This window comes from Amblyomma americanum, chromosome 5 (assembly GCF_052857255.1).
Source record: "Amblyomma americanum isolate KBUSLIRL-KWMA chromosome 5, ASM5285725v1, whole genome shotgun sequence".
NCBI classification, from domain to species: domain Eukaryota; kingdom Metazoa; phylum Arthropoda; class Arachnida; order Ixodida; family Ixodidae; genus Amblyomma; species Amblyomma americanum.
The window spans coordinates 202,994,458-203,007,877 of NC_135501.1; the positions used below are offsets into that span (position 1 = coordinate 202,994,458).

At 48.6% G+C, this 13,420-nt stretch overlaps 1 protein-coding gene across 1 annotated transcript; it reads right to left on the minus strand.

The window, feature by feature from the left end:
- Positions 1 to 88: 88 nt before the first annotated feature.
- LOC144134532 (uncharacterized) lies at positions 89 to 13,420 on the minus strand. The gene is made up of 7 exons (XM_077667440.1): positions 13,281 to 13,420; positions 8,740 to 8,861; positions 8,509 to 8,574; positions 7,728 to 7,743; positions 6,801 to 6,904; positions 2,348 to 2,500; positions 89 to 486 (listed from the first exon to the last, which is right to left on the minus strand). Exons 2-7 carry the CDS (start codon positions 8,741 to 8,743, stop codon positions 89 to 91), a joined length of 741 nt encoding a protein of 246 aa, XP_077523566.1. The 5' UTR covers positions 8,744 to 8,861; positions 13,281 to 13,420.

The window sequence follows — 13,420 nt, forward strand, 5'->3', positions numbered from 1 at the left end:
CGTATGAAGCCTTTCGTTTCAAAAACGGGGTGTCAAGATGCAATAATAATACTGACCGGAATGCATCGCCTGCTGAGCGCGCGTCTCTCTAAATATACAGAGCCGAGCGTAAACTCGCCTTGGACAGCGTGCTAGTGCCTCCTTCCAATCTGCTGCAAAAGAACTTGTAGAAATTGTCGCACGGTTGGTAGGCCCAGTCGAGCGACTCGTTGATGAACTTTGCGGCCAGCCGGAAGGCGTCCGCCGATGGCGTTCCACCTCCGCGGCTGGTCGTCGCCGTTGTTCTGGTGGTCGCCGTTGTTCTGGTGGTCGCCGTTGTTGTGGCGGTAGGTGCGGCAGTCCAGTCTGGTACTCGGGGCCCCGTGTACTTTGTCCATCTCCGCGTACTCCGGGTGGGCCAGGAGCGTGGGTTCCACCAGGTGTAAAACGTCCTTGTCGTCCTGGTATATCGCCGGCTCCACCGAGTGAACGCTGCCGTCGTGTTGGCTGAGGACGTGGAGGAAGAAACCATTGAAGCGAGAGCTTCCCTACGCTAGGTTTTCAATAGTGCAGCGCAGTGCTGTCACGTGACAGATGTCACGTGTGTCAGGCGGCAACTTCCCCTTCGGAGTGTGAGCAACCAATCTCCCTACCATGGCAGCTGGAGATTAAATTGGTGCTCGGCCGAGAGACAACGTGACCTTTTAACTGCATCGGCTGATTCAGCCATGTGAGCTCGAAGCGTCCCGTCTAACCAGCGACGCTTTCTTGCTTTGGACAAAGTGCGCACGCTCGAAAAGCTGTCCCGCTTTTCACTCAGCTAACCAGGATAGGGAAAACGAGGTTCTGGTTAAGCTGCATGTACAAAACAAGCCAACAATTATTTAAACGATGTGAATCATATGGGAATGCCATTTAATGAATGCTTTGGTGGCGGTTGTGTAATAGTTAAGTAATAATTTCTAGATATGTTATCATTTTCTTGAAGGGCACTGTGTAGGCCACTCTGCACGTAAGAACAAAATAAAGCTGAACACGATGAGTCCTGATGAATATAAGTTTTACCTCAGCGTAAACCTTAAACGCTAATTAGCCTACAATGGACTAAAATGGAGTAAACTGTCCTGTAGCGCACTCCTTTTCCCTTTTAGTGGCCCAAGCCTTGCGGGGACTGGGGCGCCATGTGACTGACAGTCTCTAATAGGTCGAACAGCAGCCTCGGACAGCAGCTCCTTTGGTTGATCACCTACCATGTGGACTTGTATCCCGTTCAACGCTGCCACACCTCCACGCTCATCACGCTTGTGCTTCCATCTGAAACTAGCCGGCACACGTTCACGCACCGTTTCGCACTGCTGCCTATAGGTGCACGTTTGGCTGGAAATTTCAATGGCGTCTTTTACTGCTTTTCTAGAGTCGCCAGGTTGTTTTGAAAGTGGGGGGGTCAATGAAAACAGGGAACGCTTTTATGTCCGCACGCCGTCGGAAAACTCATTTTTCGACGGCGGGGCTCATTATACAGCGCCCCCTGGTTAGCTATACCAGAGCTGCTCCGTCATGGTCGGTCGTTGCATGTGAGATACAGTGCCACTGCTCCAATACAGGGTTTCCGGTAAGCACCACTCATTCGTAATAAACGAGCGTTCGTTATAACTGCTACGTTTTAAAATGGGCTCGGCTGTATTTTGAATTATGAAAAAAAGGTGTTTCCCGAGCACGAAATATTTCAAGTGGGTGGTGAAGCCACCTGCTTCTTTCCGCGCTACTGGACGCATAGTTTCCCTCAGCAGCGCCGTGTCACCGGGGCTGGGAACCAACGAGACTTTCTTAGTTGCGCCCCTGTAACTGGAACTGCATTCCAACGCGTACCAAATGATCCTAAAGGTACCTTAAGTGAGCGCACAAAAGCACAGTAAATATCAAATTTCAACGTGAAATTAACAGCAGCAAGGAAGCGTTCTTGATCGCGAAATACAAAAATGGTCCATAGACTTTTTATAGACTATTGCCTTCCTATAGATATTTCTTTGTCTTCGAAGTCTATAGCCTGTCTATCAACAAAAGTCTAGTAAATGTTTATGGACATAAACCTATAGATCGTCTATACACTGTCTATATGATATATATTCTCTATAGACTGTACTCAAGGGTTGTGTATAGAGAGTCTATAGATTTTACGTATGGAAGACTAAGGAGTGGCTATAGACTGTCTAAAGAAAATTTTGTACGGGTAGGACGATGCACTTCTGCAGTCGATGGCTCCAAAGCGCCGCAGCGCGGCACACGCGAGCAACATACGAAACTCTCTAATAGCGTTACGGAGAAGTGCCGTGACCAAGGTAGATTAAAGGACTCTGATGCAACTCACGCCGCGTATACCGGGGAGGGCGGGTTCGCCACGAAGGTGTGGTGCGGCTGAAGTCGCGGGATTCTCTGCCAAAACTGTCGCTGGCGCCGGCACCACTCCTGTCTTCCGAATCCTTCCGCTCAGCATCTCCGTAGTCGTCGTAGTTGCCGTCACCTGCGAAGCAACGGGCCGTTATTGGACATTGTCTGCTTCACTAACCCATTACGAGTTCGCTTTCTGAAAGAGTAACTTTACAGCGAGAGCTGTTAGGCGCCCGTCTCTGGCTTGCGCGTAACCGTCAGCTAACCGGTGGGTGCGTTAATAACGCCACCGGCCGGGTGAATGTCCTTAAAGCACCTGCCTTATATCACGGTCAACCTGTGTCGCATAAGCCTACGGATGACTGTTTGGAACGACCGCCTGCCAGTGCATGGGTGCATCACGTGACCAATACGTCAGTGGTCACGTTATTAAACGCTTAAACTAAACTAAACGCCTTAACAGCTATTGCTCAATTGATGAAGAGTGGTAATCTGGGCCTGTCGGTTCATCACAGTAGAGGAAAATATGCAGCTATAAAAACGCATGGAAGACAGAAGAAAGACACACAAGCGCTGACAGCGCTTTTGTTTGTGTTGTGTTTGTGTCCATGCGTTTTTTGCGCTGCATATTTTCCTCTTCCATCGCTGAATCTCGCGTTACACAGTCGCAACCGTCCTGGGAGTTTTTTTTAATCAGGGCAAAAAGAAATCTTCCGTTTCTAAGTGCAAACGACACGCACAACCAACGGCAATATTTTTTTCTGGGTAACATTCGTCAGTTTCGCTTTTTTGTGGAACTGTTGGCATCACATAGGAGATGTTCTTGATGGTGTCTACTGAACCTGAAACTATGCGATCACCTTGTTGCAGTCGCTGGCGATGTGGACAACCGGTAATAGTTTACAAGAGTAACTAAGTTCCAAATCATCGCCTTCAGTGAAAATACCATGTTGCGGCAATACCTTTGTTTCGGACTCATTCAACTGTACATTTAAATTAAAGTAGCCTCCATCGCAAGAAAGTCGTAATCAATTCATTTTGACACGGCTTACATTGGGTGACAGTACAAATCCGGACTTGGCCCACAACAGACTGACGTTACACTCGAATTGCTTACTGGGCGAAAATAAAGGCATGAACAGAATGAAACTCGCCAGTTGCGAAATTCTCTTTGCGGTCGACGAAGACAGGTTGCCAGCCGCTCCCCTTCGAGCTTAATTTAAAGGTGACGGGCAACTACCGAGAAAAGCACCTACAGCACCTACGACAACCACGATTAACGCGTTAACAGTTGCGCTGCTACTATCATTCCAGAGAGATAAGGTGGCCACTTACGTAACAAAGTGATAATGCGCCGGCGGTGATCAGAGAACATAATGACGGAAACCAACCCCTTGTGGCAACCTCTAAAGACTCCTCTAAACAAAACTGATTATTTCTATCAGCCGATGATCACTGAGGCATATTACATATTCTATTTATCTCTATACACAATTAGGCCATTCTAACTGCTACATGGAGGGAAGGGTGCATTCAGTGAATGCAACATAGTTCCTTGGGTGAAGCAAAACTTTCCAGTGAACAAGTTCTATGCAATAAGTGTTTGTTCAGCCATTTTAAATCGGTAAATAGTTTTTTGGAGAAATGGGAATTAATGAACGTCTCCTCGTAGCATGAAATAGATAACTGCCGCGGTGGCTCAGTGGTTAGGGCGCTCGACTACTGATCAGAGTTCCCGGGTTCGAACCCGACCGCGGAGGCTGCGTTTCGATGGAGGAAAAACGCTAAGGCGCCCGTGTGCTGTGCGATGTCAGTGCACGTTAAAGATCCCCAGGTGGTCGAAATTATTCCGGAGCCCTCCACTACGGCACCTCTTCCTCCTTTCTTCTTTCACTCCCTCCTTTATCCCTTCCCTTACGGCGCGGTTCAGGTGTCCATCGATATATGAGACAGATACTGCGCCATTTCCTTTCCCCCAAAACCAAATATATATATATATATATATATATATATATATATATATATATATATATATATATATATGTGTGTGTGTGTGTGTAAAACAAAAAGTTGGCGGACGCTTAAGCTATGCCTTTAAGAGCGGGACGCGGTAGCATGTTGCAGCCCTGCAGGGAGTCCACGGAGCGCCATCGCCAGTTCGGCGCGACGCCTTGCCCGTACGGTGAAACGGACGCGCGGAGCGGCAAACCACGTAGAAGCGCTGCCAGGCGCCTTGACAAAACGCGCGGGACTCAAATTGCAGTCGTAGTTCGTCGGCACGTCGTTCTCAACAATTGTGATGCCAAGAACGCCAGCATAGCTTCGGCGCCGAACGAGCGGGCAGCAAGCCGCAAGCTTCGTGGTGAACGCGCCTTGGATGTGCTCTGCGTTGTTAGCCGCTCAGCGCGCGATTCCTGCGTCCCTGCACGGCCCCGCTGCGCCTGAGCGAGACGAGCGGGATCCGCTACCGTCGCGCGCTATCTGTTGGGGCAGCGGGGTACATTGCTATAAGGAGAAGGTGGCGGTTGTAGTGGGTGTCGCCTGATGGCGCTACGTGCGCGATTCTAGAATTTTTCACTCACGGCCGACGCAGACGACACAGGCTTTTCTTCGACACGGGGCCCTTAACGTTATCGCGTTAAACTTGCAGTCTGTCAGGTTGGCATGAACTACACCCTGAAGCCGAAATCGGGCTCCTTGTAACATCATTGATGAAAATACTTGATAATTAATAATAGTAATAATTGGTTCTTGGGGAAAGGAAATGGCGCAGCATCTGTCTCATATATCTTTGGACACCTGAACCGAGCCGTAAGGGAAGGGATGAAGGAGGGAGTGAAAAGATGAAAATACTTGAGCTTAGCAATTTTCCTGCGGTCAACACCAGTCGTGAACGAAGTTGTTAGAGTATAAATGTAACTGACAATTTATGAACATGTTAAAGTTCTTCTACGAGATATTGCTTGTATCTATCCTTGATTAAGCTTGCTGATGCCAGAGTTTGTTGCACTATTAATTTGTATGCTTCTAGCTCGACATTTTATGCTGCATCTCTTAGTTTTCGCCTTTTTGGACAGTTTTTATTTCGGTACTCCACGGATATCCTGATGGTCACTCCTGTTGAAGCTGAGAAATATAAGGCTTATATATCTATTTAGCTTAAAGTTTTCTTCCTATCAATGTTGTTAGTTTTACACGGGTACACTAGTGGTGCGTTCTTCTCTTACCCAATCATTGAAGTTGACTGAGCACAATTATTTTTGTGGCCAACAGTCCTGACCGATAATACAGGACTGTAAAAGCAGCTTTCTTCCTGTCGCCAGTGCTGCGGTACCACGGCTACACAGCCGTTTTACTGGTGGCGTTAAAATTTACGTCCCATGAATGGATCGTGCAATTAACCAACCACAGCATATATCCAATTTTCTTACTACAAATCTCATCGTATATCAACATCAGGGGATGATTTTTTTTTTATGTGAACAGGCTGCCACGACCGCACATAAAGCGGGTGAGCGAAAGGAGCGGCGACAGAGCGGCTGCGCTGCGGTCCTCAGCTCTCGTCGGCTGCTAAGAAAACCGGGGGTGACGAGAACCCACGCCACCGCTACTCTCCTCTGTCTGAGGGACTTTTAGAATACGGTGACGCTATCGGTTGGAGGGTAGGGTAATAGTGGGGGCCCAGTGCGCAGGTGTAGGACCACAGCCGGAGGTAAGGGTATTATTGTCCTGCGTCTATGCACTAGCCCCCACTATTCAACTACTATTCAAGTGAAAAGCGTCACTGCGCTAGGTAAACGAGTCGTCGCGTAGGCCAGGCAATGACACTGGACGACATTCAGCCCAGCCACGTTAGCAGTGCATGACCATATGCGGTACAGTTATGGTGTCTAACTCTTGACCACTTAACTTTAGTTTACCTAGAGCGGCTGTGGAGAGCGTGTAGCGGAGCTGCAATGGACGAGCCGCAGAGGTTTACCAAGCGTGTTTACTTTGACGCTGAATTCCAAGATTAGCCAAGTTGAGCCACTGCCAGTTCTTTACCGCTTTATTACCCGATAGCATCGCCATATCGTAAACGCCGCTAACAAGTCTCCTAATAGCGCGAGAACCAGTAACGACCGCGTGGCTACTTTTGACAGGACGCTGTAAAGCAGTTCAGTGACTAAGTGCTTGTTCTGAGTCCCGGAGGCCACAATATTGCCCTATATATACTTAAACCTGGCCACATTCCTGGTTTTTACCCAGTACGGTGCGTTCCGCTTTCACCGCGAAATTTCCGGTTCAGAAAATGCCGAGGAATATGTAAAGGTTTAAGCCTGGTCCTCACAAAGTCCATCGCTCACATCAATCTGTTGCGAGAGATGCTTCAGGGGTGCTCTCTAGGCGACGTTCCTGTAGTTACTCTATAGGACTCATGTCGACGCTCTTACCAGCGCGTGACATTTCGAGGACCACGAAGGTGGTCAGGCCGACAACTCCGACGGCGACGAGGCAGAAGGCGATGCCCATGAGCGCCATCTTGAGGTCGTGGTCTCTGCAAGGATTTGTTTCGGATCACGCTGAAGCCGATCACCGCACGGCTTAGTGCGGAATGGCATGGCTCAGATACGCATCAGACATGTATCAAATAATTTATTGTTAGAACGGTTTTTGGGCCAGCGTTATGGTCCTTGGCGTGAGAATAAAGCAATTTGGGTGTTCATGCTAATTAAACTGAAATGCGACCATAGCACTGAGTCCATTTGAATCAAGACGGAATAAAAACTATTACTTCTCCGTAGAAAGTTACATAAACCTCATGCAGGTGAGAACGCATATCGTTGTACATCAATTGTCCGGCAAACAATGGAATAAGCAGTTTGAATCTGCAGACCCCATCAGAAAGATAACTAAGATAGGGCGTGTTCAGAAATTAGCTCTTCGGTTCGCATTCATACCTGCCTCGGTGGCTCAGAGATTAGGCGCTGGGCTACTGATCCGGGGTTCCCGGGTTCAAACCAATCAATCAGTATCTATTTCGTCTTCAGAAATAGATTAAACGAGGACAAGGAGGGCTCGAAGAAAATGTAGAAGTTTCCATTTGACGAGCGTCGCACCCCCGACCGCCGACCCGAGTTTTTCCGCTGTCTAAAAGCGGAACGGAAACGGAGTTGGAGGCGGGGGTGGTGAGGGAGGCAGCGGGGACCACCAATAGGGGTTGGGAGGAGGTCGGCGACCTGAAGACGTCATATCTGTCTGGAGCAATCAGCGAATTTTGTGACAAACCACAACGCCGGGATTGTCCGAATTTGGGTTTAGTTCCCTGATGAGGCTTATGTTGCCCTTCCAGTAATACAAATGAAATAAGTAAGCCTTACCCTCTTTTGGAGTCTTCTGAAATATTGGAAAAAATGCGTTAGGCTCGACAAAAAAAAAAATATTTGAAAATATCTCTAAGCAGATAGGGGAACATCGAAAAAATGGAATCCAGGCGACAGCTTCACACAACATTGATAGGGCAGGCCGTAAAGGAAAAGCTCTCTTTCTGTTCACATGCAAACCAACGTACACACGCGATGAGGCTGGTTTTGAACGATGCGTTGTTTGCAGTCAATGGGAGCATTCATGGGAGCGGAGAGAAACCTTTAGCATGAACTGCTCATCATTACTTGACCTGTCTATACTGCAGTGTTCATCACGTAGCCTACTAATCACTTGAAGATGTCTATCTCGCACTGACACGAGACGCGGCTGCAAGAGTCAATCACCGCCTTGACACAAAAGAACGGGCGAAAAACAGTGTGAAAACGAAGTGCACGTGCTGGGGGTTCTTTCGCTGTTTCAGCAATGGAATTTCTGCAGAACACGTTCCTCGGCAAGTTGGTTAATAGCTTGAGTAGATGAAGAGCACAAAAGCACGGCTAACAGGAAAAGAAAGACACCAGAGAGGTGCTATACTTGCCACTCTAGTTGCAAGTAGTACATGTCCGGTGCCTTTCTTTTTACCGTGTGCTGTGTTTTCGTGCACATAATATACTCAGTTTAATAAAGGAGTCGAGGATGCAAAGTTGTATCGACTGAAAGAGGAGCGTACGTGATATGTAATTTGCAGGTTAAAATTAATCGCTTTTGCATACAACAGGCGCCTTCCATGCTTACCTGGAGTTACGGAGTCATGGTCATCAAAGATGAGGTGTACGCTCGACTGAAGTGGCGAGGAATAACCTGCAAACAGCCACGAACACACACTGAATATTTAACTTATATGTCTTACTCTGGCTCAGGATGCCATCCCAAACAACGTAGCTAATCAATGACGCTGCATTGCGGTCACTGTGCAAGGGGATCGGATATATCAGGCAACGCTATTGCAGACAAACATATACTCACTCATTGTGAGGATTCACTAGAAAATTCTTCGTAGAACAGACGCTGGCAGAAACGCTGCTGTCAGATCAAGAGTGCAAGATACGCCCGAAGTGATCCTGGTAGCAAGGCCGTCAGTGCCAGAGCTGAAATGAAGCCACGCGATTAATATCGAACTCAGTGTCGTAATCTTCTACTTCAGCGTGCAAGGTGATAAAGGGACTTATTTTCTAACGTCACATTTCCTTCTCGTTTGGTTTCGCCATCTGCCATTCGTCGCTGCAGCCGCTGCGGTGGCTCAGTGGTTATGGTGCTCGGCTGCTGACCCGAAAGATGTGGGTTCGATCCCGGCTGCGGTGGTCAAATTTCGATAGAGGCGAAATTCAAGAGGCACGTGTACTGTACGATGTCAGTGGACGTTAAAAGAACACCGGATGGGGGAAGTTTCAGGAGCCCTTCCCTACGGCGTCCCTCATAGCCTGAGTTGCTTTGGGAGATTAAACCCCTATAGACCAAACCAAACCATTCGTCGCTGCTGTCAGTGGCTTACGCCATGGGGGATGGCAGCAACAAGACCTCGATGCCACTTACTGCACCACTCCCACGAGTCAGTTACAAACCGGGTCGGCGCCGACGAATGGCGTTGGGTGCCTAGCAATGGTGCCATGCCCATATCAGCCGTGCCTGTGATTAACGGTTTTCTTCCTCATCTCTTTTCACTATCATCATGATTGACATCACGACCGAATGATATTTGGACGAAAGGAAATGTTACAGAAAACACGCCCTTTGACGAGTAACGTGGTATACTGACAGGGAGCCTGACTACTCATGGCAAAAATCCCGAGGTTCTGAAAGCCTGAGTGAAGACAAGATGACGGACTATTTTTTTAATAATAGCGAAAAGCCAGGCTTGATTTCGGTTAACTCATGCTCACAGAATTCCAGTGTAGCTTGTTGGATCGTTTGGGACATGGTTCAAGGTGAAGACCGACGAGGCAGCGCCGGAACAGAGGAACAACGTCTTCACTATGCACTGCTTTTCACGTGAAAACGTTCTGTTCCATTTGTTCAATAAAACATGATGTTGGTTGTTAGATGCGGGCCCCTGGTTCGCCTGTGCCGTCTCTCGCCAAGGTCGGTGTCCCCGGGTTCCGGATCGGGAGACTGCTGTTGTGGGGGTGACGAAGAGATGAGAGGGGCTTCGAGGTGAAGAAGAGACTGAAAGGGTTTATTTACATTTTTACAAAGCTCGAAAGAGTGAATCGGGAGCTGGCGAACACACGCCAGATCACTGCTTAAATAAGGTCCCCTGTCCCCAGGTCCTTAGGTGGGGAATCTAGTTCTTTAAAAATGCGTCGAATCACTGTGATGTAGATCACGTGTCCAGTCTTCCGGGTCCGCCTTCCAGGACGCCCCCAGCCACACACTCTTGCCACTTCTGGCAGATTATGGTCCGCGCTGTCCAGGCTTCAGTGATGAATAGCCCGAAGGGGGTCCCATGGCAGCGTCGAAGGTCAGTCACCTGCACTTTACAGCGGTAGCGTGGGAACGAAAGGTTTCCACCGCAGTTTGCAGAAGCTTTCACGTGGAGCGTGGGACCGAAAGGTTGCCACTGCAGTTTGCAGAAGGTTCCACGTATAAGGAAAAGCACTGTCTAAGACGAAGTTGTTTTCGAAGCACGAGGATTCCGGCGACGTTGGCTTAGTCAAACCCGGCCGCATTTGCCACGGCTCATTTGCAGTCCCGCCGCTCGCCGGCTCCCCCGTCGTCCCCTCCGGGAGAAACATGTCCCGGGTGGGTCCGGCGTTGAGAGCAAAAGACAGGTTCACCAAAGCCGTTCTCAGACAGCGGAGGGCCGTTTCACCCCGTAAACAGCAGGGGGGGGGGGGGGGGGGGGGGGGGACAGGACCCTTGTAGACGCCACCACCTGCACTCGTGGCGCTGCAACCACATTGACGGCCCTTTGAAGCCTCTGTAGATTGATGATTCCCAGTGGCTTGAATATTCTTGGCATGTTGGCGTCTCCAAACGTAACATGGTAGTGTTGGCGATTCACACCAGGAGCTAAGACAGCGCAAAAAAGGCAACCACAGAATAGAAGACGACATGGCACAAAAGAGTGCTACTATAACTTATGTATTTTGTCAGCTAGTCACATTTATATGGGTGGTCACATCACGTGTCACAGCATTTTCCACATGACAGGGGGATCTTGTACACCACTCCCAAGGCACATTTAACAAATGCTTCTTCATGTTGGTTTTTGCAAACGCGTTCGCCCTCGCCACAGATTCGGGGGCGTAGCTTAGCCAACTTATTTGTCGCAGAGAAAACGAGCGACACATCGTGCCTGCTGGCCGAAAAAAGTGGCCCCTTCACAGGTCTAGATATTCAAAACAGGCGATATAAAAGCTACGCTTGTTTTTTACCTTAAATCATGCCCCAAGTTTTCTTTGTGTATCCCGTTACTTGAATTTTTTGATGGTGTACTGTTGGTTGGCTAATCTCTAGATCAGGGGTGGCCAAACTGTGGCAAGCGAGCCGTATGTGGCTTCTTGAGGGGGCAAGCGTGGTTCGCGATTCCTTCAATCACTCCCCCCCCCCCCCCCCCCCGCCGTCCTTTCGCCCATATTTCGGCTTGTACAACGATTCCTGACCGAAGCAAACATTAGTGAGTACCAATGTTGAGGAGCTTCATAGTGATTTTCAATCTCAGTGTGAAGATATCAAAGAACTCAAACCATGTTTTGTGCTTATAAACAATCCCTTTATGGTGCGTTGGCTGCTATCTAACCATGGCAAGCTTCGTCGGAGATGCTGACGTATTCTAAGTGCTGCTCCAGGAACTCCAAGAAGAGCGGGTTGGAAGATAATGCGATCTGCAGAGGCTGCCGAATTCAGGCGGAAGCAGGTGCCAGAAGTAAGGTATCCCGTTCTCGAGCATGCTGGCCAGAAACTTCTGTCAACGTTTGGGTTCATCTACTGCTTTCAGGCACTCTTCTCAAGAATGAAAGTCAAAAGAGTGTGGGACCGTTACGGAAGAATATCTAAGTTGCTCCCGACTGCAACCACTTCATTCGAGACAGACTTCAAGGCTTCACGAATGCAGCAGCACAATGCAGGGGCACAATGAGCATTCGCTGCCTGGCTGGCACTCGCTGTGACCGCCAGCTTTGTTGGACGAAATAAAAAATTGTCATGTCACCTTTGGTTGCGGCTCTTGACAAAGATTATTCTCATAGCTTTTCGCCTAAGCCTACCTGACCCTCCCCCCCCCACCTCCCGCCAAAGTCTAGATATTAAAAACGGGCGAGGTAACTGTATCCTCCAACCTTCTTAAACCTGCTGTTTAGAAGTGCACTGGGCACATTTACTGAAAAGCAGCATATATTGCCAGGTAAGTCTTTTACACGGTCTTCTTTTCAGAAATATGAAATGCGTGCGTGGATTAAAGTGGTGCGATGACTTTATAGAGGCCAGCTTTCAGTCTTGAAAGAAGCTCCTCGTCTATCTTATGCATTTATGTCCCCCATTTATAACGGCCACTCAAAATGGACCTATGTTATAGTAGTCAATTTCGCACCCGAGGGCATTCTAAAGTTTTTGGAATGTGGAAACTACGGACCCTAAAAATGCCAGCGCTTGAACGGTGCTACACGCCTACACATGCATAGGCGATAACGTATGTTTTTGTTGTTACACTCTTTTGCAATGTTATGTTTTTTCGGAAAATCAGAAAAATATGGAGAAAAAACTAACAGACTGCAATGTAATGCAGCAAAACAAATTGAACAATATGATGACCTTGGTCGGTGCTAGGCCGTGAGGACATTACGGTGGTCGGGGCACAAACACGCCCGTCATTCCAATCGATTGTGTCATACGGTATAGTGGCAGTCTGCCGAGGGAGACCATGCATCACCAGAAGGCCTAGGCTTTATCGCAGTGCCTCAGAACCGTTCAAAAATGTAATCGTCTGCGGACATTTGTTGAGCAACTGATACCTGAAACTTTAGAAGCGTTGCAGGTAAAAAGCTATCCCTTTCGTCTGTTCAGCGTTACTTTTGCTTTACTTCCAGCGAAGGAATGTCTACTTAAAATGACAGCGTCGAACGTTAGATTTCGTCACAGTCCTTTCGTTTGCGTGGTATTTTACGTTGGCGGCCTCCCACTTGCTACTTATTCTGTGCGCAAACCAAGGAAATGTCGAGTTCGGAGCCGCCCGTAAAAAAATTGCTGTTATCTTCATAGAAGTGCTAAGGATTACGCCGGACCTCTGTATGCTTATTGGTGCCGACAGCCTTACTGGGCACTACCAGCCTCAGTAGGCGGCTGGGGCCCCGATGCACTCGTCCCTCGACAGACTGAAGCGACGCTAAAATCAGAATATAAAGATATGAAAAGCTTCGTGGACTAGGTCTTCACACGTTCATCTGGGTTACACCTCACACAGAGTTAACTGGTCATGGGAAACGCTGCACTGGTTTAGCGCTGGCCACCGATAGCGTGAGCACGCTAGCCCTGAAAGCGTAAAGGACAAAAACAGGATATGTTGAGCTCACCAGAGCCGTAGCCAAGATGAAGATGCCACGTAGCAGGAACCACCCAGCAAGCACCAGAGCCTGGTAGTCGGAGAAGGCTTTTCACTGTAGTGCCTGAGGCTCAGCTAGCAGATAGGAAAAGAACCGACCGTCAGCGATGA